The 22595-nt window shown below is 43.1% G+C and overlaps 1 protein-coding gene across 2 annotated transcripts; it reads left to right on the top strand.

The window, feature by feature from the left end:
• Nucleotides 1-1133: 1133 nt before the first annotated feature.
• C8H10orf143 (chromosome 8 C10orf143 homolog) lies at nt 1134-21502 on the top strand. 2 transcript variants are annotated; one of them, XM_069978936.1, is made up of 5 exons: nt 1134-1218; nt 4062-4173; nt 12912-13067; nt 13169-13231; nt 19117-21502. In XM_069978936.1, the coding sequence occupies exons 2-5, from the start codon at nt 4081-4083 to the stop codon at nt 19144-19146; spliced, it is 342 nt and encodes a 113-aa protein (XP_069835037.1). In that variant the 5' UTR covers nt 1134-1218; nt 4062-4080; the 3' UTR covers nt 19147-21502. The 2 variants fall into 2 exon arrangements, with proteins under 2 accessions (XP_069835037.1, XP_069835038.1); XM_069978937.1 differs by lacking the exon at nt 1134-1218 and adding an exon at nt 3760-3869.
• Nucleotides 21503-22595: the final 1093 nt, after the last annotated feature.

Below are 22595 nucleotides of genomic sequence, written 5' to 3'. Positions count from 1 at the left end.
CAGTACAACTATTCCTGTAACAAACAAGCACTTACATGCTCATCAGGAAAGCGTCCGGAGTTCCACTCACCCGGACCACCTTCCGCCTCTGCCCCGGCAGGTACCCCCCGCGGCCACTCGCGGCACCCCCCCCCCCCACGCAACCCCCCCCCCCCCCGCGGCCCCTCACGGCACCCACGCACCCCCCCATCCCCCCCCCCCCCCCGGCGGCCAGGAGACCAGGACAGGTGAGATTAAAACTCCCATCATGCCCTGCTGACAGGCCATGATGGGAGTTGTACTTCTGCAGCCTGTGGCCATCCAGGTTGCAGAATGTCCCATCATGTCCTGCAACCTGGGTGACCACAGACTGCAGAAGTACAACTTCCATCATGACCTGTCAGCCGGGCATGATGGGAGTTGTAATTCTGCAAGCTGTGACCATCCAGTTTGCAGAAATACATGTCCTATTTTTCTTCTCATCAGGAAATCCTGAAGGTTTTTCCTGATGGTTTCCTGAAGGTAAAAACGGATTACTGTCAGGAAATCCTGATACTATCCTGATGACATTTAAGGCCTCCTGATCAGGATTTCCTGACAGTAAAAACTGACGCGGACGTGTGAATGGGGCCTTAGAAGGGGAGGAGGGAAAAACGAAAACACTAAGATCAAAATTTGCTCGGTCCACTGGGTCATTTTGGGCCTGGTCCTCAAAGAGTTAAGATCAGTCTCGGTAATTTTTGGATGAAAATATACTGGATCTGTAGTAGTTTCTACCCTGGAACTATAGAGACTATAGCAGAAAACTTTTAAAAATCTTTACAGAGTCGCTTCCCACTTCCAATAAGATGCACCGGCACACTAAAAAAGAGAAGCACAAGTTTCCTTCCCACTGCACCTATTGCTTGCCCACCATAATAATGATACGGCATACTGCCGCACGGTCTGCACAGCGCTGTACCGCCTGAGAGCCGGAGCACGAGGGGTTAATGCCGCCGCTCGCTCGCTCTCTCTCTCTCTCTCTCTCTCTCTCTCTCGCTTCCCTGGTTCCATTTGGCATTGGTGGATGACGTCACTGTATTCGAACGGCGCTCGCTGATTGGCTGCGGGGAGGGCCGGAGGATACAGTGTAACACTCTGCACGCTCTGTTGTGTGCTCGGTGTATGGGCGGGCGGTTGATCTCACAGCGCACACTGATCGGCTGATCCCCGGTGTCCTCTCAGGCCGTGTACAGCAGGGTAAGTGGCATCCCGAGGAGCCCACCCGTGTCCGGGTACAGCGCCGGGTACACGGGGGGCGGCAGCGGTCTGCACGCTTCCTTATAAGGAGGATCTGAGCACGGCTCCCTGGTGGGCTTAAAGGGGATTCGCTTGTGACTTCAAGGGGCATGATAGGAGTTGTAGTACCCCAGCTAGAGGGGATTCTAGAACTGTATGACTAGTCTGTGTGTGGTCCAGAGCAAGAAAACTCCACAAGTCCAGGATTCCCACGGTCACTGTGTCCCAGAGCTCCAGTGGGTTCATCACCCAGCAGTCACTTGTATAGAAAAAGTTACTCTTCATTCTGATACTAGCCAGCCCATCCAGTAATACTGCAGGAGACAGCCAGGGCCAGTAATCTACTGCTTGGGGGGTACTATGGCTGCTACAGTGGCTAGTGACTGTATATCTATTATCTATATATCTATCTATATATCTATATATCTATCTATTATCTATATATCTATCTATATATCTATCTATTATCTATATATGTCTATCTAACTATCTCCTATCTAACTATCTCCTATCTATCTATCTCCTATCTATCTATCTATCTATCTCCTATCTATCTATCTATCTATCTATCTATCTCCTATCTATCTATCTCCTATCTATCTATCTCCTATCTATCTATCTCCTATCTATCTATCTCCTATCTATCTATCTCCTATCTATCTATCTCCTATCTATCTATCTCCTATCTATCTATCTCCTATCTATCTCTAGCAGGAGTTGTGTATCCTCCTAATTGGATATAGTATATACTATGAGAGTGTATACATAATCTAGTTACAGAAGCATCAACATCTCACACTTTAACCCACAGACTTGTTGACTTCCAAGCAAGCTGTTCAGGCTCGTCCTGTAATTTCCCACAGGTTAGCTGTTGGAATTTTAAGTGTAATTGGAAGACCTGTTGTGGAAGGGGGAGGGGAGCGAGGGGAGCCCCCCCCCCCCCCCAAAAAAAAAAATAAAAAACGACGGCCGTACAGGAAACTTTGTGGAAAAAAAGTTGCAGTCCACACTAATAAAATGAGACTTGACTGATATTATTCCTAAGGGTACTATTACACCAAGCAATTTTCCGACGATAAACGATCTTAAACGACCGCTAAGGCAAACGACCCGAAATCGTTCGCCCAAGTACACGAAACTATGATCGTTCTTGCGGTCGTTTAGTCGTCGCTATTGCGTACGTTTCAGCTGTGAATTCTTATTCCACCGAACGATGTGCGAACGATCAAACGATAAAAATAGGTCCGGATCCTATTAAACGATCAACGATTTCTCGTTGGTTGTTTAATCGTTGCCTGCTATTACACGAAATGATTATCGTTCAAATCCGAACGATTTAACGATTTCTCGAACGATAATCGTTCCGTGTAATACCACCCTAAGGCCTTATTCACACATCAGTAAAAAATACTGAAGCCCTTGTAACCCATTGATTTCCATGGTGCTATTCATCAATCCGCTAAATTGGCGGATCCGCAATCTGCGACAGAAAAAAAAAAGATAGGACAGATTGTAATGCAGTTCGCAATTGCGGTGTGGACACTCCAATAGAAGTCTATGGAGAGTGCACATTGCAATGGGAAATGCCTTTTTTTTTTTATACAACTACACCTTTAATTTGCAGATCTGGAAAATACAGAGCACGATATACGTGTTTTTTTTTCTGTGGATTGCAGATAGAAGTTTGTGATTCACGAATTTCATCCTTGAAAACATACTAACATGTGAATGTGACCTTAGGCTGAGTTCACATATGCATTGTTTTGTTTTTTTTGGTTTTTTTTTTTTATTGACAATGTAGCTAGAAAATCTGGGTTACACATGCCAGACCCCATTAACTTAAACGGGGATCATCAAGTTTCTGCCATGGTGTCTCATTTAGCCAGATAGCTGGGATCACACTCCGTTCGAGGAACTTTGTTGCAAATTCCGTTTATTTTTTAGGATCTGAGGCAAGAAAAAAAAAAAACTGTGGACAGTAACTTTTTTGTTCAATCAATTCATACTGAATAATTGGACGCCAGAAGGATCTCTATGGTGTCCATTTTTGCACGACTCCATTTTGATGCGCTGGACGGACTCTCTGAGGGGGGGTCCCATCGACAGTGTTACCCTGCGCCCTGTTACACAGTCACTTGTAGGTTAATGACCATTCATGCTTGGTGCTTTTAACCCCCAAATTTCTTTGTGATATAAAACAATAAACATAATATAAAGTTAGTCTTTGTTCTTTAAAAAGAAAACAAAAAAGTTCCATTGGCCCCCAGAATTTCCATCAGGGCTCCTAAAACCCTGTGTCAGGCTGGATGTGATAAGAGAGAGGTAGAAAACCTATAGAAAAGATTTTTTTTTTTTTTTTCAATCTTCAGGAAGTAAGAAAAAAGTTATATAACCTGCAAGTGACATGTAAAGCTTTATCAGTAAAAGTGAGGCAAAGGTAAGGCGTATCTGAGTAATACAGAGTACACCGTGACTTGTCATAACACCAAGCTTCAAGATTTGATCCGGGAATTTATAGGGAACACGTCTGACATTTCCACCTTAGTTCCAGGGAGCGTTCCATTTCAGGACGGCAGATGACCCCCTATAACTCATCCTCCCCTGACACCCGGGTAATATGACTTCTGCTGGTCACTAAAAGGGTCTTTTCCCAGAAACTCTTTTCCCAGCTGTTCCCCCAGCTGAACATTTTCCGGCCGTGTAGATAAAAGAGACACTGTGCTATTCTGTACAAAGAAGAATGGACGTTACTGAGCGTTGCCGTGTCTAGACTGTAATTGTGTTCTTTTTCTTCTTCTTCTTAGGGTCCCACTGAAGTCAGACATGGAGATGTGTGAAGACATGGTTGTTGATCTCAATGTGGTGAACATGAGGAAACGGCAATGTATGGACACAGTAATGGACCACCCGCTCAATGTATGTTATCTCATATTTTTGTATACATTAAGAGACAGTTTGCCTGTCAACAGTTCAGGTGACAGTCCCGTCACCTTCCCCTACAGCTGTCTAAAGTATAAGCATAATCCTTAAAGGAGAAGTCTCCTGAAAAAAAAATCTTATAAAAAAAAAAAAAAAGCTGAAAGGCAGGGGGGACATAATAAACAAAGTATACTTTATCTATTCTTATGCCCTGTACCACTGTTCCTGGGTCCAGCTGACAGCCACCGGCCTTCTACAGCTCTTCCAGCTGCAATGTCACAGACCAGCTGAGTGATTGGCTGCTCAGCCAGTCGGTGGGTGGGGCGGTATCCCATCCCAGCCACTGATTGGCTGAGCAGGCCAATCAGTGACTGGGATGGGAAACTGCTCCAGTTACTGACTGGCTGAACGGGCAATCGCTCAGCTGGGATGTGACATTGCAGCTGGAAGAGCCGCGTACATGATAAACCTGGATTTCAGCTGAAAATTACAGCTGGAAACAATCAGCGAGACCCGGGAATGGTGCTACAAAGGCATGGAACATTCATGGAACTTCCCTTTTAATGCTACCCCTTACTTATGAGTATTAGTGTTGAGCGAGCACTAAAAAGCTTGAGTGCTTGTAATTCGAGTTGAGCATTTTTCAATACTTGAATAACGAATCCTATTGAAATCAATGGTAGGAGCCGCAAGCTTTTAAAGGGAACCATTCTATGAGGATTTAGGGTTTCAAGCTATGATAATAACGTTCTGAAGCATACTGCAGCGTTTTCTACCACATTAACTGCTTGTTTGCCATTGCCTCCGCCTTTTATTCCCTTCCGTGCCGTATGCTAATCAACTGTTAGCTGTAATTCATGTTCCTAACCGCTGACGCTGTTAGGACAAGGAGACACATGGTACTTTTCATATATCTAGCTGTGCTTCCATAATAAACAAATCTGACTCTATTTTTCAGTGCAAAAGTGTCAAAGAGGCTTTCCTAAGTCTCTGAAAGTTGCCAGCAGGGATACCTCCTCGCCCCCTCTCCCATCACTTTTACCTTCTTGCTTTATTGACAGTCAGCTAGAAGTCCTAAGCAGGGATGGAAGGGGGAGCCAGAAGGTGTTCCAACCCTCTGCAATTCAGGAGCTGAACAAAGGAGAATAAAAGCATTTTTCTACATTCTGGAAGCACAGCTGGATATATGAAAGGTGCCATGTGTCTCCTTGTCCTAACTGTTGTCTAACAGTGTCTGCAGTTTGGCAAGTGAATGGACCCTGCTATGTGGTACAAAAAAATCCCCAGCTTTGACTGTCTGTTTAAAAGGAGAAGTCCCACGGAGGTACAAAACCTGCAGCTGGTGGGGGGCAAGGAAAAAATAATCAGCTAAACTTGCCCGTCCCTGTGCCTCCAATGCGCCGCTCCTGGATCCTGTTCACATCAGCCGGCTATCTTCTTCAGCTGGAAACCGGGTACTTTACGTACCTGGCTTTCCCATCTGAAACGTCACATCCCCAGCTGAATGATTGCCCGTTCAGCCAGTCAGTGACTAGGGCAGTATCCCGCCCCAGTCACTGATTGGCTGTGTGGGTAATCACTCAGCTGGGGATGTGACATTGGACCTAGCGGAGCTGAAAGTCACTGGGTGATGGGAACAGGACCCAGGAGCCGCACATCAGAGGCCCAAGGACTGGTGAGTTCACTGATTTTCCTGCCCCCATCAGCCTGCCTGAAGTTTTTGTACTCTGTGGGGCTTCTTCTTGTTTTTTTTTTTTTTTCTGTAGGTTCTTTTGATATTCTAGAAGCTGGGGGTTCACACATGGAGCAGTTTTCCTATGAGTCAGGTTAAGCCTGTGGGGTAATAGGAACACTGCAGTGAATTTATAGCTTTGCTATTCATAAAGCTTAAAGCATCTCTGTACCCACAATCTGACCCCCCAAACCTCTTGTACCTTCGGATAGCTGCTTTTAATCCAAGATCTGTCCTGGGGTCTGTTCGGCAGGTGATGCAGTTATTGTCTTAAAAAACAACTTTTAAACTTGCAGCCCTGTGTCAAACGGCCGTGGCCTAGATTGTGTATGCATTAGACTTGCACAACCTCTCTGTCCCTCCTCCCTGTCCTCCTCATCATTAGGAATGCTCCAGGCAGATTTTCTGCTATTCATCACCTGTGTCAGCACGGCACATGGGCTGGATCATTAAGGCACCTGTGTAGTGTTCAGACAGGAGAAAATGTTCAAGGGGCATTCCTAATGATGAAGAGGGTGGGGAGGAGGGACTTGAGACATGACGTGTCGAGCCTGCTCAGCTATTCAGCTGCTCTAGTGCGGTCCAACTTTGGCGCTGAATGGATAAAGGTTCCTCAGATGTCACGTTTTAAGCCACGTCACAGACCAGGAAACGGCCATGGACTGAAAACTGGAGCTGCACAATGCAGCTATATTTAGGAGCTGCATAATACTAGCTATATTTAGGGAAATGCTATCTGTGTAAATCCTTACCATATGAACGTGTCGATTGATCTGAGGTGCTTGTGACTTACCCTGTACATATGTTTATTACTTCTTTTTTTTCCTAGCTTTTATTTTCTGTCAGAACATTGCACATCTTTTAGTGCCTTGTCAGTGTGTTTCCCTCCTTAGTAACATGCTGCTAAGTGTTACATCTCAAAACTCCTGAGATTATTATATTTTTTTTCTCCATTTATAGTATAGGATAAGAATTCTTATTGCTTAGTTGTCAGGCTCAAAGTTCATCATGTGAGACACTTTAGCATATTCACACACAGATATTCTGCTTGGTGTAAAATAGATACTAATATATATATATATATATATATATATATATTTAGAACTTGTTATCTGATTGTGAAGAGGCTTGGATCAAAGTTTTTGAAGATTTTTTGGAGTTAGGGAGGGGACATGACAAATCTCACCATATCTCACCAGATTGTTTTCAAATCTACTGATGGCAGGGAGTTATTCAGATCTTCCTGCAGGAAGTGGTGTATTCTTTCCAGTCTGACACAGTGATCTCTGCTGTCACTTCTGTCCAGATCAGTAGAAAATCCCCATGGAAAACCTCTCCTGCTCAGGACAGTTTCTGACATGGACAGAGGTGGCAGCAGAGAGCACTGTCAGACTGGAAAGAATACACCACTTCCTGTAGAGCATACAGCAGCTGATAAGTACTGGAAGATGAGTTGACAGATTTTAGATCTGTATAAGTTTCTGATACCAGTTGTCGCCTCTGGGACTTCCCAGAATCTCCAGGATCTGACTTTTTCCCCACTTTCTCTATCTCTGGTAAAAAGATTTAGATTAGGGAAAGGGTCGGTGTCACCATCCTTATTCCAGAAGGAGCGCAGTGTCTGCCTAGTGGTTATGCCCGGTATTGCAGGTAAGTTAATTTAAGCTGCAATACTAGACACAGCCTACAAACAAGGGTGGTGCCATTACTGAGGGGACATCAGACATTTTATTCCATTACACACCTGTAACAAATTTTATCCTTTAAATTTAGGGATCTGTCTACAGAGCCAGTTTGACTATCTATGCCTAATTGAAATTGTACTTTTGCAATGGTTAAATAGCAGCAGGTTCCCCATTCGTGCTATAAACGCTATAGGTGTTTGTAGGAAAGGAGTGTATCATCACATGGAACATTTTTTGAAGGGTTACTTGTAAAGGAAAGCTGCCCTCTCTCCCCCACCCATCCCTGCCTTGTCTGATTGACGTTCAAGGCTCATCTATCATTTAGGGTGGGGGAGGGAGGAGGCAGGCATGCTGCTGGGCAACGCCTATTTGACACTTGAGTATGATCTAGAGCTGACAGATTCCCTTTGTTACTCTCTTCCTGTTCTTAGCTATACTGTGAGACGTGGATGAGGCCAGGCTGCATATGCAGTAGATATATTGAAATGCTGATTTGAGGTTTTTGTAAAACAAATGCCGACCTGCCGAGTGCTGTTCATCTCATCGGTTTCCTTGGTTGCGGAACTGATCAGCATAACAATGTGTGTTTCCTCTTCTTACAAGTAACAAATCAAAGAGATGAAATTCAAGATAATTGTAAAAAGTGGCTTTTGGATGAGATGGAATCACCCAGGATGGTGTAAAACCAGGATTTCTTCTCTGAATTAGGAAGATGGAACCCGTCCGTTCCATCCATTGTTCTGTACTTAAACAACTTCAAGAGAAAATGGTTGGTGGAAGTCACAAAAGTTTAGTCTGACCTCTTCAGCCATAACAACTAGGTCCCACTAGTACCCCCAAAACTGCTCCGGTCTCCACAAGGCCTCTAAAAGTGCTGTAATGTCCGGCACCAAGATGTCAGCAGCAGATCCTTTAAATAATATCCATCAGTTTAAAAAATAAAAAGAAAAAGCCTTAAGCGTGTCACAGGGGAGGGACTTTTTTTTTTTAAGCGGGGGAGGGCTTGGGGGTTGTGGCAGCCCCCATTTAAATAATCAAGTAAATGCACCCATCTCCGTGCCTCCGTTGCACCACTCCCAGATCCTGTTGGCAGCCGCCGGATATCATCTATGGCTGGAATCCGGGTACCTCATGTACCTGGCTCTTCCAGCTGCAATATCACAGCCTCATGTCCCGCCCCAGTCACTGATTGGCTGTGCGGGCAATCACTCAGCTGGAGACATGGCGTTGCAGCTAGAAGAGCTGCAGGACTCCGTCGGATGTGAACAGGACAGGACCCTATTATTTTCCTGCACCCTGCCTGTCTGACTTTTTTCAATTTGGTGGTACTTCTCCTTTAACCCCTATAAGAATTAGGGGCGGCCTCCATGGATCGGACTTGTTTTTCCATCTATTGGATCGGATTGGAACCTGGGCAGTTAGGAGGCCAAGCAAGCACCATGAACTCTAATCATTTTCCTCCAATCCATTTCTGACCCTCTTTTGCAGTGTGACTTGAGCATTCCCCTGCAAGAAGAGACCACTGCCATTAGGGAATACCACTACCTCGCATGGGCGACCTGGTCTGTACAGTGTTCATGTAGGTGGTGTATCTTACAGAAACTTTCACATGATACCAGGATACAATGTTTTCTAGCAAAACAATGGGGGAGATTTATCAAACATGGTGTAAAGTGAAACAGGCTCAGTTGCCCCTAGCAACCAATCAGATTCCACCTTTCATTCCTCACAGACTCTTTGGAAAATGAAAGATGGAATCTGATTGGTTGCTAGGGGCAACTGAGCCAGTTTTACTTTACACCATGTTTGATAAATCTCCCCCTATGTGTCTAAATCAGGCGTTGTTAACTCTGTTTGGTGAAGGAGACTCGCACAGAAAACAATTGTCGATGGCCTCCATTCTGTTTAAATTCAATGAAATACAAAATCACTGTGGGAGGAAAAATTAATATAAGGCACAATCTTATTTTTGGCAAAACACTGTATAATAATCCCCCCGTGTCTTCATACAGTGATAATTGCCGCATAGTATAATTATACCTCCTGTGCCTCCATGCGGTATTAGTGCCCCCATACCTTACTAGTGCTCCATGTGCCCACATATTACAATAATGCCCGATGGCTAAACCTAACCTCTTTCTTCAGGCCTGCAGCCGGTGACCCACAGGGGCGGCATCCCCAGAGAGGCAAATTTAGGTCATATCATTGCACTGGCCAATGCAGGGGTTTCATCTTGGTGGCATGTGAAGGGGGTGGTCACCCAGATATCCAGGCCACAGGGTAAAAAGGCTTGCTATTGCCCCTGTATACCACACATTCAGTAAGTGAACACCCTTCTTGTAGATAGGGTCTTTAAATAAGCACCTATTAACTATCATGTGGGACGCATGAATGATTTCTGGGTTGTTTGTGCAGCCCTTTGCTTCTATCAGATTTCAGTGGCTGATTCCCTATTAGGGTGGGTTCACACTACGGAATTCTCGCAGATAAACTCAGCAGAATTCCGTCGGCTGTCCGCGCGCCTTTCCGCTGGCTCCATAGACACCATTCTATGGGCCGGCTGATTCCGCCGAAAGAAGTGACGTGTCACTTCTTTCGGCGGAATGCGGAATCAGCCGGCCCATAGAATGGTGTCTATGGAGCCGGCGGAAAGGCGCGCGGACAGCCGCCGGAATTCCGCTGCGTTTAGCCGCGAGAATTCCGTATTGTGAACCCACCCTTACATGGAGAGATGTGTGGCCATGTTTGTTTTAATAAAAAGAAGGCAAATACTCAGTTTCCCTCCAGGATAACAGCTGATCTGGTCTCATTGGAGCCAAATCCTTAGCAGACAATCTGCTGATCACTGGTGTGACTTCATTCACACTACGTCTTATAGTTGTCAATTTCTTTTTTCCTTTCAAAGCAACTGGTGTCAGATTTGTAGTTTACTTCTATTTAAAAATCTTCCAGTACTTATCAGCTGCTGAATGTCTTGCAGGAAGTGGTGTATTCTTTCCAGACTGACACAGTGCTCTCTGCTGCCACCTCTCTCTGTAACAGGAACTGTGCAAAGCAGTAGCGGTTTTCTTTGGGGGTTTTACTACTTTACTGTCTGACTGACGGGATGAGTTTAAAGGGATTGTTCACTGGGTTTTTTTTGTTTGTAATTTACTATGTATGTCCTGCAGGAAGTTGTATTTCTTCTAGTCTGGACAACAGGAGAGGTTTTCTATGGAGATTTACTACTGCTCTGGACAGTTCCTCACATGGACAGAGGTGGCAGCAGAGAGCACGGTGTCAGATTGGGAAGAATAAACCACTTCCTGTGGAACATACAGCAGCTGATAAGTACTTGAAGACTTGAGAGTTTTAAAAAAGAAGTATTTTTTTTGCCAGAGACATTTAAAGGGCCAGTTACAGGCAGCGATAGGTTATATTAGATTGAATATAAGGGTAGAAAAGATGGCCGGAGGGACACTGTCCATTCTGGTGTTTGTGTACTATACCGTTTAATCCGCTAACACTTCCTTGTGCAGGATACAGAAGCGGCCATTAAATTGCACACACTTTGCCTTGTAATCCCATTTTATAAGTCTTCGCCCTAGTAGGAAGAGGAGCTCTCCGCTTTAATAAAATGTCTTGGAAGCAAGGCTACGTTCCCGCTCTGGTCCCAGCAGTTTAGTAGACCAGAATTAATGTCGATGGTATCTCAAACCATTTTCCATTGCTAAGTGCAAATGTACCGTCCATTAGTGCTTGCTGTGGGAGCTGTAAGCCACCAGTGGATTAAATGATTCACGTCTAATCCAAAGCAGAAGGGTCACCTGTCCAAAAAGAAGAGGCCTTCTCCGGATAATCCTCCGAATGCATCAAGTATTATTCATATGTTTCACATTAGTTCCGCCTAGTTGGCCACATGTGATAAATATATGAAGGAGTAGTCTACCCATTCACCTTGACTGTGATGCATGACAGCCCCGTACATCATTATTAACAGGATATAGGAGCATGGAGGACGTCTCGTACAGTGTGACAGGCTGCGGAGACGGCTCAGTGTTCTTAGTCCATTTTTTGAGAACCTGATTTTCGGTATATAAAAAAGTTTTTAAAGTGTCACTGTCATTTCATTTTTATTTATTTTTTTGCAGAAATCAATAGTACAGGTGATTTTAAGAAACTTTGTAATGGGGTTTATTAGGCAAATATGTCATTATCTGCATTCAAAAAGACTTTCCCCAGGTGCCCCCCTCCCTCCTTTTTCTCATTCACTGCTCATTATCGGAAAAATCTCGACTCTTTTACATCAGTCGAGCCCTGTGTAACCTAGGGAGAGGGGAGTGGGGAGGAGGGAGATTAGTCGCCAGCAGAGAACAAAGCATTACACAGCGGGAGCTGCATGAAAGCCGGTATAGAGAGGTCAGTGCTGACTGTCAGAGGAGATAGCCAGTGATGTAGCTGTAAATTAACTTTGTTGTCCTCTTTTGGTGCCTCATCTCCCTCCTCCCCTCTCCATAAAGAACAATTAAGACACGGGGGAGAGCTTCAAAATGCTTTTTCCATGATAAAATTGCATTTTTCAGCTAATAAACCCAATTACTAAGTTTCTTAAAATCGCCTGTACTATTGATTTCTGCAAAAAAAATCTAACGACAGTGACACTTTAAATTGTAACAAGCAATTGGGACTGGGGTAGAGAACCTTGACTCCCCAGCCGTAGCAAAACTACAACTCCCATCATGCCTGGAGAGCTAAAGCTTTGTTGTTGTAGTTTTGCAACAGATGGAAAACCAAGGTTCCCTACCCCTAAAATAGGATGACACAGACATAACTATAGTGATGTCTGGTTACAATGTAACTCAACATGGGACGGCTACTCCCCGATTCCTCAATACACGTGCATGGATGGGGGGCATGCTTGTGTTTTTAATGGGAAGAGGAGAGAGAGACTGCCAGACACCCCTGGCAGTAATTTATTTCCAATGAAAATGAAAGAATAAAGGCCCTATTCCACTGAACGATTATCGGCCGTTGCTCCGTGGAATAGGAGGGTCGGCAGCAGACGCTGCTATATGCTATGGGCTGCCCGGACGATCTAGCGATCACCTGGGCTGCCCCCCTGCAGCAACAATAAGCAAGGAACGAGGAGCAAACGATAACCCCTCTAAAGGGGTGCTCCAGCAGGAAAATAAATTATATATAATTTTTTTATTATTATTTAATATTATTCCCACCACTAGACAATCCCTTTAAACAGCCTGTTTAAAATCAACCAGTATCATTAATTTGACTCTATTGGAAAACCTGCTTAATATATTTTCCTCTTTTTCTTTTCGCAGAAGCGTACATGCCAAGGGTTGGAAAGTTTTGCGAATGCAAATGGCCATTTACTGAAAAACTTTGAGATGGTGTATTGGCAGGCAGAGGTAGCGGCCAATATGACAGAACCTGTAAATGGGTTTGTGCCTAATGGTGGAGTACAGCAGCACTGTCTGGTATAGTAGCTACTTATTCTATGTTACTTTTATATCAGTTTACCTGCCCAACATCTTCAACAACTGATAACACATTTAATTTCTTTTTTTTTTTCTTTTAGCCTCCACAAAATCCTCATAATGCGTCCCTCCAAACCTGCCCCAGATGTATGGCAGGAGAATCGGTGAGCATATGTTTTGAATTGTTAAATATATTCTATGTGTGTGTGCGCATGCATATATTTATATTTATTTATTTTATTATTTGAAAAATTTAATATATATAAATACATTAAATTATATATATATATATATATATATATATTTGAAAATCCAAAGAATTTCTGTAATTCTCAGCCTCTCCCCAGTATCCGATCTATAAAATGTAGTTAATAAAAACGACAATTACGTCCTTGAGAAATAAGGTCTGTAAATAATAAAGGAAGATTGATAGACTTTCCTTTGGGCGAGCGGCGGGCTTTACATATAATTACAAATGAAACGGCTTTCAATGCATTTTAAGAAGCCAAGTACATTGAAATAACAAAATAGCATTTTATGTTGATTTGACTAAATAAATATTGAACACACAAATAATGACTCTGGTGCAGGGAGACAGGCCGAGTGTATTTTTATCTCTGTACGAGTATTGATTGCATATCTTATAAATAAGATTGGAGAATGCATTATTTAGCTAACAATAATGCTTCTCCATCTATTACTTTCATTGCCTGAAGTCTCCGCCATGATGAGCGTTTAGGATAGCGGTAGAGGAAGGTGATAACTGATCTTGTCTGACAAGCCAGTCTGCTATAACCCGAGCTGAGAGCGCTTGTTTGTTGAAATTAATTTGGGCATGTATGATGTGTGTCCGCGCAATATAGAGTCACTGGCCTGAAACTATCTCTTCCCATATACTCAGTCATTCATAGACTGCTGGAATTGTATGCCGTGCGAGGGGTTTTTCCTTATGCACCAGTCGCATTGCATAGGCAAATATACGGTTTTACAATATAAATTTAGAGCTTGAAATTCTGCATCGGTTCTTGTTCAAGTCTGGGGATAAAATAACGTAGTTTAAAACTAAATTAATTTATGCTAAAAAAATTCCAATTTCTATCAAAATCAGTGGGATCACCAAAATTTTACTAAAGAATGAAATATATTTAGATTTTTTTTTTTCTTTTCATATATTTACCTTTTTTTATTTTACTTTGGAATTATTATTAGTATCTATTTAAAATTTTTATTTAAAATTTCTTACAAAGTAGATCAAATGTATTACAGTTTGAACGTCTAAGGGTAGGTTCACACTATGGAACCCGAGCGGAGAATTTCCTGCGGATTCAGTAGCTTGTACCTGGAAGAATTCTTCCGCTGGAAGAATTGACATGTCAATTCTTTCGGTGGAGAGCGGAATCGGGCAGCCCATAGAATGGTGTCTATGGCACGGGCGGAAAGGCACACGGCCGAGAACAGGTACGAGCTACTGAATCTGTCGGAAATTCTCTGCTTGGGTTCCGTAGTGTGAACCTTTCCTTACAGCTATCACTACCCAAAAAAAAAGTTAAACGTGTACTTTTAAATATTTTCTTAAAGGGGTATTCCCATCTGATAGTTATCCCCTAGTTGCAGATTAGGGAATAGCCATCTGATTGCACAGGGCTCCAGTAATCTCCCCCTCCCACAATCTAAAAAATGGGGTCTCCTGTAAGAATGGTGTGTGTGTGCGGTCACACCATTCTCCATGGGAGAACAGAATGGATGGAGTGGTGATGTACATGACCCACAGCTCCATTGTCACAGGTGCTTGTTCCAAAGATCGCAAGAGTTATCTCATATCCCGTGTTTAGGGGACAACTTTGTCAGATGGGGAAACACCTTTTAAGAATTCGTTCACACGTACAGGACCTGCGACAGATATGCAACAGATTTGATGGCGCAGATTTGAAGCTCCAAACTAGCTTTGAGTCTGCAACTTCAAAACTGCTGCAGATCCTGTACGTGTGAACACACCCTAAGGCTATGTTTACACAACGTATATTTTCGTAAAACCACGGTCGTTGTATTTTCGTAAAACCACGGCCATTGCTGCCTAGGGAATCCCAGCCAGAGCGTATACACATAGTATACACTCGAGCTGGGATCCCTAGCGGCGTCGCAAACAACTGACATGTCAGTTTTCTGTGGCTGCTATTCATTGAATAGCGGACACAGAAAACCCTGACAGTGCACACTATGGAGCGAGCAGCTACGGCCACTCGCTCCATAGTGTGCTGTGGGAAGTTCTGATGCGGGCACGCACGTATGTGCCTGCATCAGAATCCTGCGGCCATAAAGATCATCCTGCAGTACCGCCGGGATGATTTTTTCAGAGACCAGGCCAGGTCACGGAACGGCTGGTCTCTTAATATGTATGAACATGGCCTAAAGGGATATTTCAAATCTGATGTTTCTCAATGTAAAACTTGCCAAGCTGGAGGCTAAAAATAAAGAAACCTGTACTCACTTGCTGCCAGTCCCCCTGCTGGAGCAGTGCTGCTGGTGCTGGTCTCCTATCAGTTCAATTTGCACAAGTAGGAAATGTCTCCTCCGGCAATCCCTTTGTGAGGAGGATGACTGTGAGCAGTGCGACTAGTGATTGGCTGAGCCGGCATTTCCTTCATGTCAAGACAGAATGACAGCGGGGACTAGTATCGTGGGGGATCGGCAGGCAGGTGAGTACAGGCAGCTCAAAGGTTAGAAGCATAGATGGAATTAGTAAGGAATAAATAAGGTGAGTATATCTTTTTTTTTTTTTTTTTTTTTATTTGAAGGGGAAAAAAAACCTTTATCTTTTTGAGGAATCTTTGAAGTTATCATCTTGCCACCAAAAATTTACCAGGACCCTATTAAAGTCAGTGGAGTCGGTCAGTGTCCGTTTGGGTCTGCTTCAGAACAGATCCATCTGTAGAATAGCCATACACCGTTGGCCCACAGCTGTTCTTCCATAGCTCCGGTTTTGTTTTGTTTGTTTTTGTTTTTTATTTACACTTATAAAACTGTATAATGTAACATTTAAATAGCGGAGAATCCGTGAACCTGGCAGATTATTGTCCCGCGTCTCTCTTCCTCTTGGGGGAAGTCACTCTTGTGTCTGGATCATGTTGCTTGTGCTGCTCTATCAAGAAAGAGCTCCAGCATCAGCGGGGAGGCCCGGGATGAAAGGTTTGATATCGAGTGAGACATCTGGCTGGTAAACACTGAGAATTCATAAAAGACGGCGATGGCGCAGCACAGCTTTTCAGAGGGCTCCGCTGATCTGGACCCCCTGCTGCCGCCGTGACAATAACTTTACATTGTAGATTGACTGAGTGCTTGAGTCGGGAAAGGGATGAGACAACCTTTCACATTTCTATCACTATGGTGAGGAGCTCGTAATATTAAATACAACACAGCACTATTCTTCCTGTCAATTATAAAATCAATTTTGACAAATTTATTAAAAAGAATAAAAAGCCTCATGGCGACATTGACCGAAAAGGGGGAAAAAAAACACGTATATTATGGAACGCCCAAGGCTCTGTTCACATCTGCATCGGGGATTCTGGATTTGACAGGAGAAACGCAGGTAGCCTTATTGTACCTGTAAAGACAAAGGACCCTTTGGTGGTCGGTGAGATGATGGAGTCGGATACTGATAAGTGTTGCAAAACGCAATAAACGCAAAACCACAATGGATTCATTATACGTCTTGTACAACCAGGAAACCATGGCAGTATCGGTAATCCCAGCTTGTCAGAGGACATTACGTGATTATTATTAGGGCTCTGATGATAGCAGGTAATATGGCGGCTATAGTCTCACTTCTGACTTTTCACGCTAAGCCTCCACAATGATTTCTTTGGGTCTCCAAATATGTCCAAAAATTTGCATATATCATCGCTCCCCACCCTAACATAGTTACATAGTACGGTTGAAAAAAGACAGAGACCTTGTATGCTTTCCTCCTTCTCTATGCTTTATTTCAATACAGTTTTTGTGATCTGATGTACTTAGAAACATAGATGGTCCATCTAGTCCACCCTAAGGGCCTGTTCACACTACAGAATCAGCATGGAGATTCCACTCAGAACCCTCCGCCCGCGGACTCTGCGCAGAATCCTGCCTGCTCGGGCAGAATCTCAGTGCCAATTCCGTAGTGTGAACGGGCCCTTATATTACTTGGATGCTTTCTCCTAACTCCACACTCTGATCAGCCATGTACAGTATGACCTCTTCTCCGCCCTCTGTTTCTACATCCCTGAAGAAAGGGAAAGCGGTAGTGGTTTGGTTATGAATCTTTGTCAGAAGCAGCAGGGGAGTCAGCTAGGTGGAGGACTTGCACAGACTGAACAGCAGCAAGATGGTAGGAATTTTTTAAGAAAACTTTTCAGAAAGTTGCTTAATCTTTCATTTAGAAATTAACCATTTAAAAAAAAAAGTCAATAAAGTTAGACAGTTTATAAAAGCTCATTTAAGGTCATACTTTATATAGACACTAGAAGTTAAAGGGGTTGTCTGACAAGCTAAGTCACGATTGTCAAGTGCACAATACTGGAGACATTTTAAGGGGCTGTCTGGTGTAGAAAACTGTTTCAAATGTTACCTGGGCATTTACAATGTGAGGAATTCTGGACAATGTGCGTGTTGTTGGGGAGATTTATCAAACATGGTGTAAAGTGAAACTGGCTCAGTTGCCCCTAGCAACCAATCAGATTCCACCTTAAATTCCTCACAGACTCTTTGGAAAATGAAAGGTGGAATCTGATTGGTTGCTAGGGGCAACTGAGCCAGTTTTACTTTACACCGTGTTTGATAAATCTCCCCCTGTGTTTAACCCCTTACTGCAGCACGGGACCGCGGCTATTAGCGGGTGCCGCTGATCAGCCGCGCCCGCGAATTAGGTCTTGTGTCCCCCTGTCCCTGGTGTCTAGTGGCCGGATCTCCCCCCTGCGATCGCGGGAGGGGAGATCTGGTGTACTGAGCCGGCCGGGCTCAGAGTCGGAATGACGCTGATCACGGCTCAGCTATCCATTTAGATGGTCTGCTGCAGACCATTATAATAGAGCACCGATCTGATGGATCGGTGCTCTATTATATACACAGCATTGATCTCAATGAGAGATCAGTGCTGTGTATATAGAAGTCCCCCCAGGGAGCTTCTAATTACTGTTAGTAAAAAATAAATAACATAAAAGTGTTTAATAATAAAAAATCCCCTCCCCTCATAAGAGTACAAATCACCCCCCTTTTCCCATTTTATAAATAAAACTAAATAAACATACATACATGTTTGCTATCACCGCGTGCGTAATCGCCTGAAATATAAAATTATCACATTCCTGATCTCGCACGGTAAATGGCGTAAACACAAAAAAAATCTCAAAAGTGCAAATTTGCGCATTTTTGGTCGCATCAAATCCAGAAAAATTGTTATAAAAAGCGATCAAAAAGTCGCATATATGCAAGTAAGGTACCGATAGAAAGTACACATCATGGCGCAAAAAATGACACCTCACACAGCCCCATAAACCAAAGGCGTTATAAGCATGGGAATAGAGCAATTTTAAAGAAAATTTAGTTTTTTTGAAAGGTTTTGATTTTTTATAAGCCATCAAATAATATAAAAGTTATACATGTTACATATCGTTGTAATCGTAACAACCTGAGGAACATATATAACATGTTAATTTTACCATATGGCGCATGGTGTAAACACACAACCACCCTAAATAAAAAATATTGCGTTTTATTTTCAATTTCACTGTGCATATAATTTTTTTCGGGTTTGCAATATAGTTTATGCAAAAATTCATTGCAAAGTACAATTAGTTGCACAAAAAATAAGGGCTCATGTGGGTATGTAGGTGAAAAAATGCAAGTGCTATGGCCTTTTAAACCCGAGGAGGAAAAAACGCAAAAAACGAAAATTAGCTTGGTCCTGAAGGGGTTAAAGAAACTTACCTTCATCCTCATATAAACATTTTTAACATTATCAAATATTTGTATGCCTAAATAATTGTTTGATAAACGTTAATTTTCCTTCCAGGGTCACATCAACCACATAATGGGACTCTAGATCTTCAGGAGAAGAGAGGACATAACATTTTTAACCCTGACTACTGCAAGACACTCCGCTGTGAGACGTTCTCCATGGTGGAGGAATTTTTTATTTTATTTTTTTAACTCGTCCCTATCTTTACAGGACATGCAGTGACTGCTCATACAGTGCCTGAACTGTAGAAACTCCTTGCGAGACTCCCTATGTCCCAGCATCTCCATCCAAGTCGTCCTATTGTTTATTCCATGTGAATAATGGAAACGGTTATTGTGTGGCAGCTAATCTTTGGTGATCCAGCTATTGTAGTACTACAAGTCACAGCAGGCTGTGATATATAATTGCATCGGTTGCCAGAGCCTGGACTGAAGTAACCCTTGTAATGCCAGAACGTGATTAGCCTATATAAATGTTATAATGGCTTCCGTCCATTAACCCCTCGGTGTGCTGCTAACGTAACTGTGTGTTTTGCTGAAACTTTTTTTTGAAGACTTTGCAAAATTTTGAAATGCCTTATTACAGAGGAACGTGGTAGATCAGTCAGATCCTTTCCTTATTGTCAGTAGTATATTTTATGTGGCCTTTTGAACACATTTATGTATTTTACAGTTCCACACACAGTTTGCCACACCCCTTCCCCTGCCCTCTAGCTGCTAATTGACAGTCGACTGCCTATACACAGTATGGATAGGTAACTGCCAATCAGCAGCTGGTGGGCAGAGTTTTCTGCTTCTCATGAATATTCAGGACTACTGGGCTCGTGCACATGATGGAGAGGACTTCTTATTGTCCATGTTATTCAGTAGGATATGTCTGCATCAGCTGCACAGAACATTGTAAGTGATACATCATTCTGTTCAGCTTCTCTATTACTAGTTTATGCTATCCTGAGATAGGACACCATAAACCTACTAACACAGTCTCTTTAAAGTCAATAGGAATTATGTGAACTGCACAAGCAGGCCATAGTGGATAGGGAGATCTCGCTGACAGATATTAATTGCATTTCCCATGGATAAACTATGAATGTCCAGATAGGAATATGCCGTCGCATGAAGAGGATAGCTCAGGGATTTCTGTATTAAAAAAGGGAAATTAAAGTAGGGGGAAAAAAAAAAAAGACTGAGGACAGACAGGCCAATAGCCTGTAACAAATTACAGCTTTCACATGAGATGTGAAAGCTGAGCTGTGATTGGTTGCTACTATACTTGAGATATTATATATGTGTATGTATGTATGTATGTATATATTCTCTATTACATAATTTTCAATGTAAGGCGCTGGATAGCAGGCATGGCGCCCTATGACTAGCCTCCTGAGCCTCCGGACACACAACGAGGTGTAAGCGGAGCCTTATGTGGTTTCTTCTTTCCCATTGTCTATGCAAAACATAAGAACCACTAAGCTGTTTTTTATAATGTATTTTTAACTATTAACCTTTCTGCCTATTGTTTTTTAGCTGCATCTTCTCTGTAGTTTATATACTTCACTTGAATGTACTTTATATTGAGGTAAAACCTGTGTGCTAAAGGAGGATCTACAGAGAAGTCCAGTGTTTACTGTTGTATACGGTGGTGGCCCCTGACTTGGTGGCTGTTGGTGTAAAACAATGGTCAATAGATGTTTTGTTTTATTTTTTTAGTTTAGCATAATTGTTATGTAAAAGATTTGTAGTTTGTACACTTTGTTTTACTGAATGAGGGACTTTTAGATTCTTTGAATAACGTCAAATGATATTGAATCATTAGGGTTTAATAAAACGGCCTTTATTTTCTACTTTGATGTGGCTATTGTTTTGCTGTCAACTCTGCTATCCATAACTATTGTCTCAAAGATGGCAGCATTTTCATTTTGGGGTTTAGAGATTTAGAATAACTTTGTTCTACATAATTTTCTATTTTCATTTAGGCAACTTAAAGGTGTCCATACACTTTACTAAAGTTGGCCAAACCCACCACTGGCTGACGCCATAAGGTATATGGGGGACCTCCAAACTCTCCACTGACTATGTCAGAGGATAAGACGGTCGAGCATGATAGATTTTCACAGCCTGACCCTTTTGCTCTTGGAGGGAGAAACCGACCTTGCCTAACATTAACTTACTTTTACATCCATATTATGGCTGCAAGTCCCAGCCTGACCAGGTTATCAGACTTGGGACGGGGCTTGCGGCTATAATATAGTAATAAAAATACATCCATATCAGACAAATGCAAACCCAGCCAAAGGGCCCTATTACATGGGGTGATTATTTGCAGAATCGGGCGGATATCTCCCCAAGTTATGAAGGCAACAGCTGATCATCATTGGATCATTGTTTTTTAACATGTTTTAAAAACCTCGCCTGTCCAACCGTGCATCCCTCCCTGTAATAGGGAAGTGCGGCCTGCGGCTGATGAAAGGTATATAGAAGATAATAAACATGTTTACCTGTTCACCCCCCCACCCCCCCCCCCCCCCCAGTACCCTCCTGGCTTGTTTTTGCGTTCCCCTTTAGAAAAAGCAAAAAGCCCAGCAGCACAGATGAGGAGTAATATTGTTGCAGGTGGGTGCACGTCTCGCCAAACCGGGTCTCGGAAGGTCATAAATCCAAAACAAAGGAGAAGACGGCCCTTCCAAAAGATTCCAAATGTAATATCACATCAGATGCGTGACCTTTTGGCTGTAATAAGCTTTCACTGCTTGAGAAAGGCGGGAGGACACTGGGGGAGGGGGGCGCAATTAATCAAGCAGCTAGCCACACAAACAATATCGTATTCTTTGTGCGGCTATGGAAAGTGACAGCACGGATATGCATATATTTGTGCTGTCAGTTTCCAGATCCCACAAGCAGTGTATACCTACCTTTTGCGCTGCTGTGTGATCTGGCATCCCGCTCTCCAGCCATCACTTTTTTTTATACAGGAAGATGTATGGGCGTTAGCAATAAATTTTGCTGCAGTCCAAAACATGCAATTGGGTGTTTTTCTGCCCCTTAGTTGATCACTGTCACTTTTCTATGGGCCCTTAATGCGAATGTAACACCATGTACATCACTTTTGTGTTTTGTTTTACATTAACGGATCAGTGCAGGGATGCTGGTGGCACAGCCCAGTTCCAGCACATGGTGCCAGTCTATACCCCGAACACCTGCCCCGGAGCACTGGGGATCGTTCCTCAGTGTGCCGATTTCCCACACACACACACACACACACACTAATTGATTCTAATAAAGCTGTGTTAGGGTCCATTTACACAGAAAGATTTGAAGCCAAAGCCAGGAACAGACTAGAGACAGAGGTCAGGTCATAAAGGAAAGACTGAGATTTCTCCTCTTTTGACATCCATTTCTGGCTTTGGCTTCAAATCTTTGGCAGATAATCTGTCTGTGTAAATGGTCCCTTACAGAGAGAAGGGAGTTTCATCACACTGGGGGTTGGAGGGCCTGTCCCCAGTGCTACATGCCGGGCTGGTGCGCAGTAATAGACCA

This window comes from Dendropsophus ebraccatus, chromosome 8 (assembly GCF_027789765.1).
Source record: "Dendropsophus ebraccatus isolate aDenEbr1 chromosome 8, aDenEbr1.pat, whole genome shotgun sequence".
Taxonomy (NCBI): domain Eukaryota; kingdom Metazoa; phylum Chordata; class Amphibia; order Anura; family Hylidae; genus Dendropsophus; species Dendropsophus ebraccatus.
The sequence above is the reverse complement of the archived record's forward strand: the minus strand, read 5'-3'. Positions and strand labels throughout refer to the sequence as shown.

Excerpts from the sequence above, each read along its gene's own strand:
- C8H10orf143 (XM_069978936.1), top strand. The coding sequence starts at position 4,081 with ATGGAGATGTGTGAAGACATGGTTGTTGATCTCAATGTGGTGAACATG. Across the intron at positions 4,174-12,911 it reads TAATGGACCACCCGCTCAAT|AAGCGTACATGCCAAGGGTT; the intron begins GTATGTTATCTC and ends TTCTTTTCGCAG. Across the intron at positions 13,232-19,116 it reads GATGTATGGCAGGAGAATCG|GGTCACATCAACCACATAAT; the intron begins GTGAGCATATGT and ends TTTTCCTTCCAG.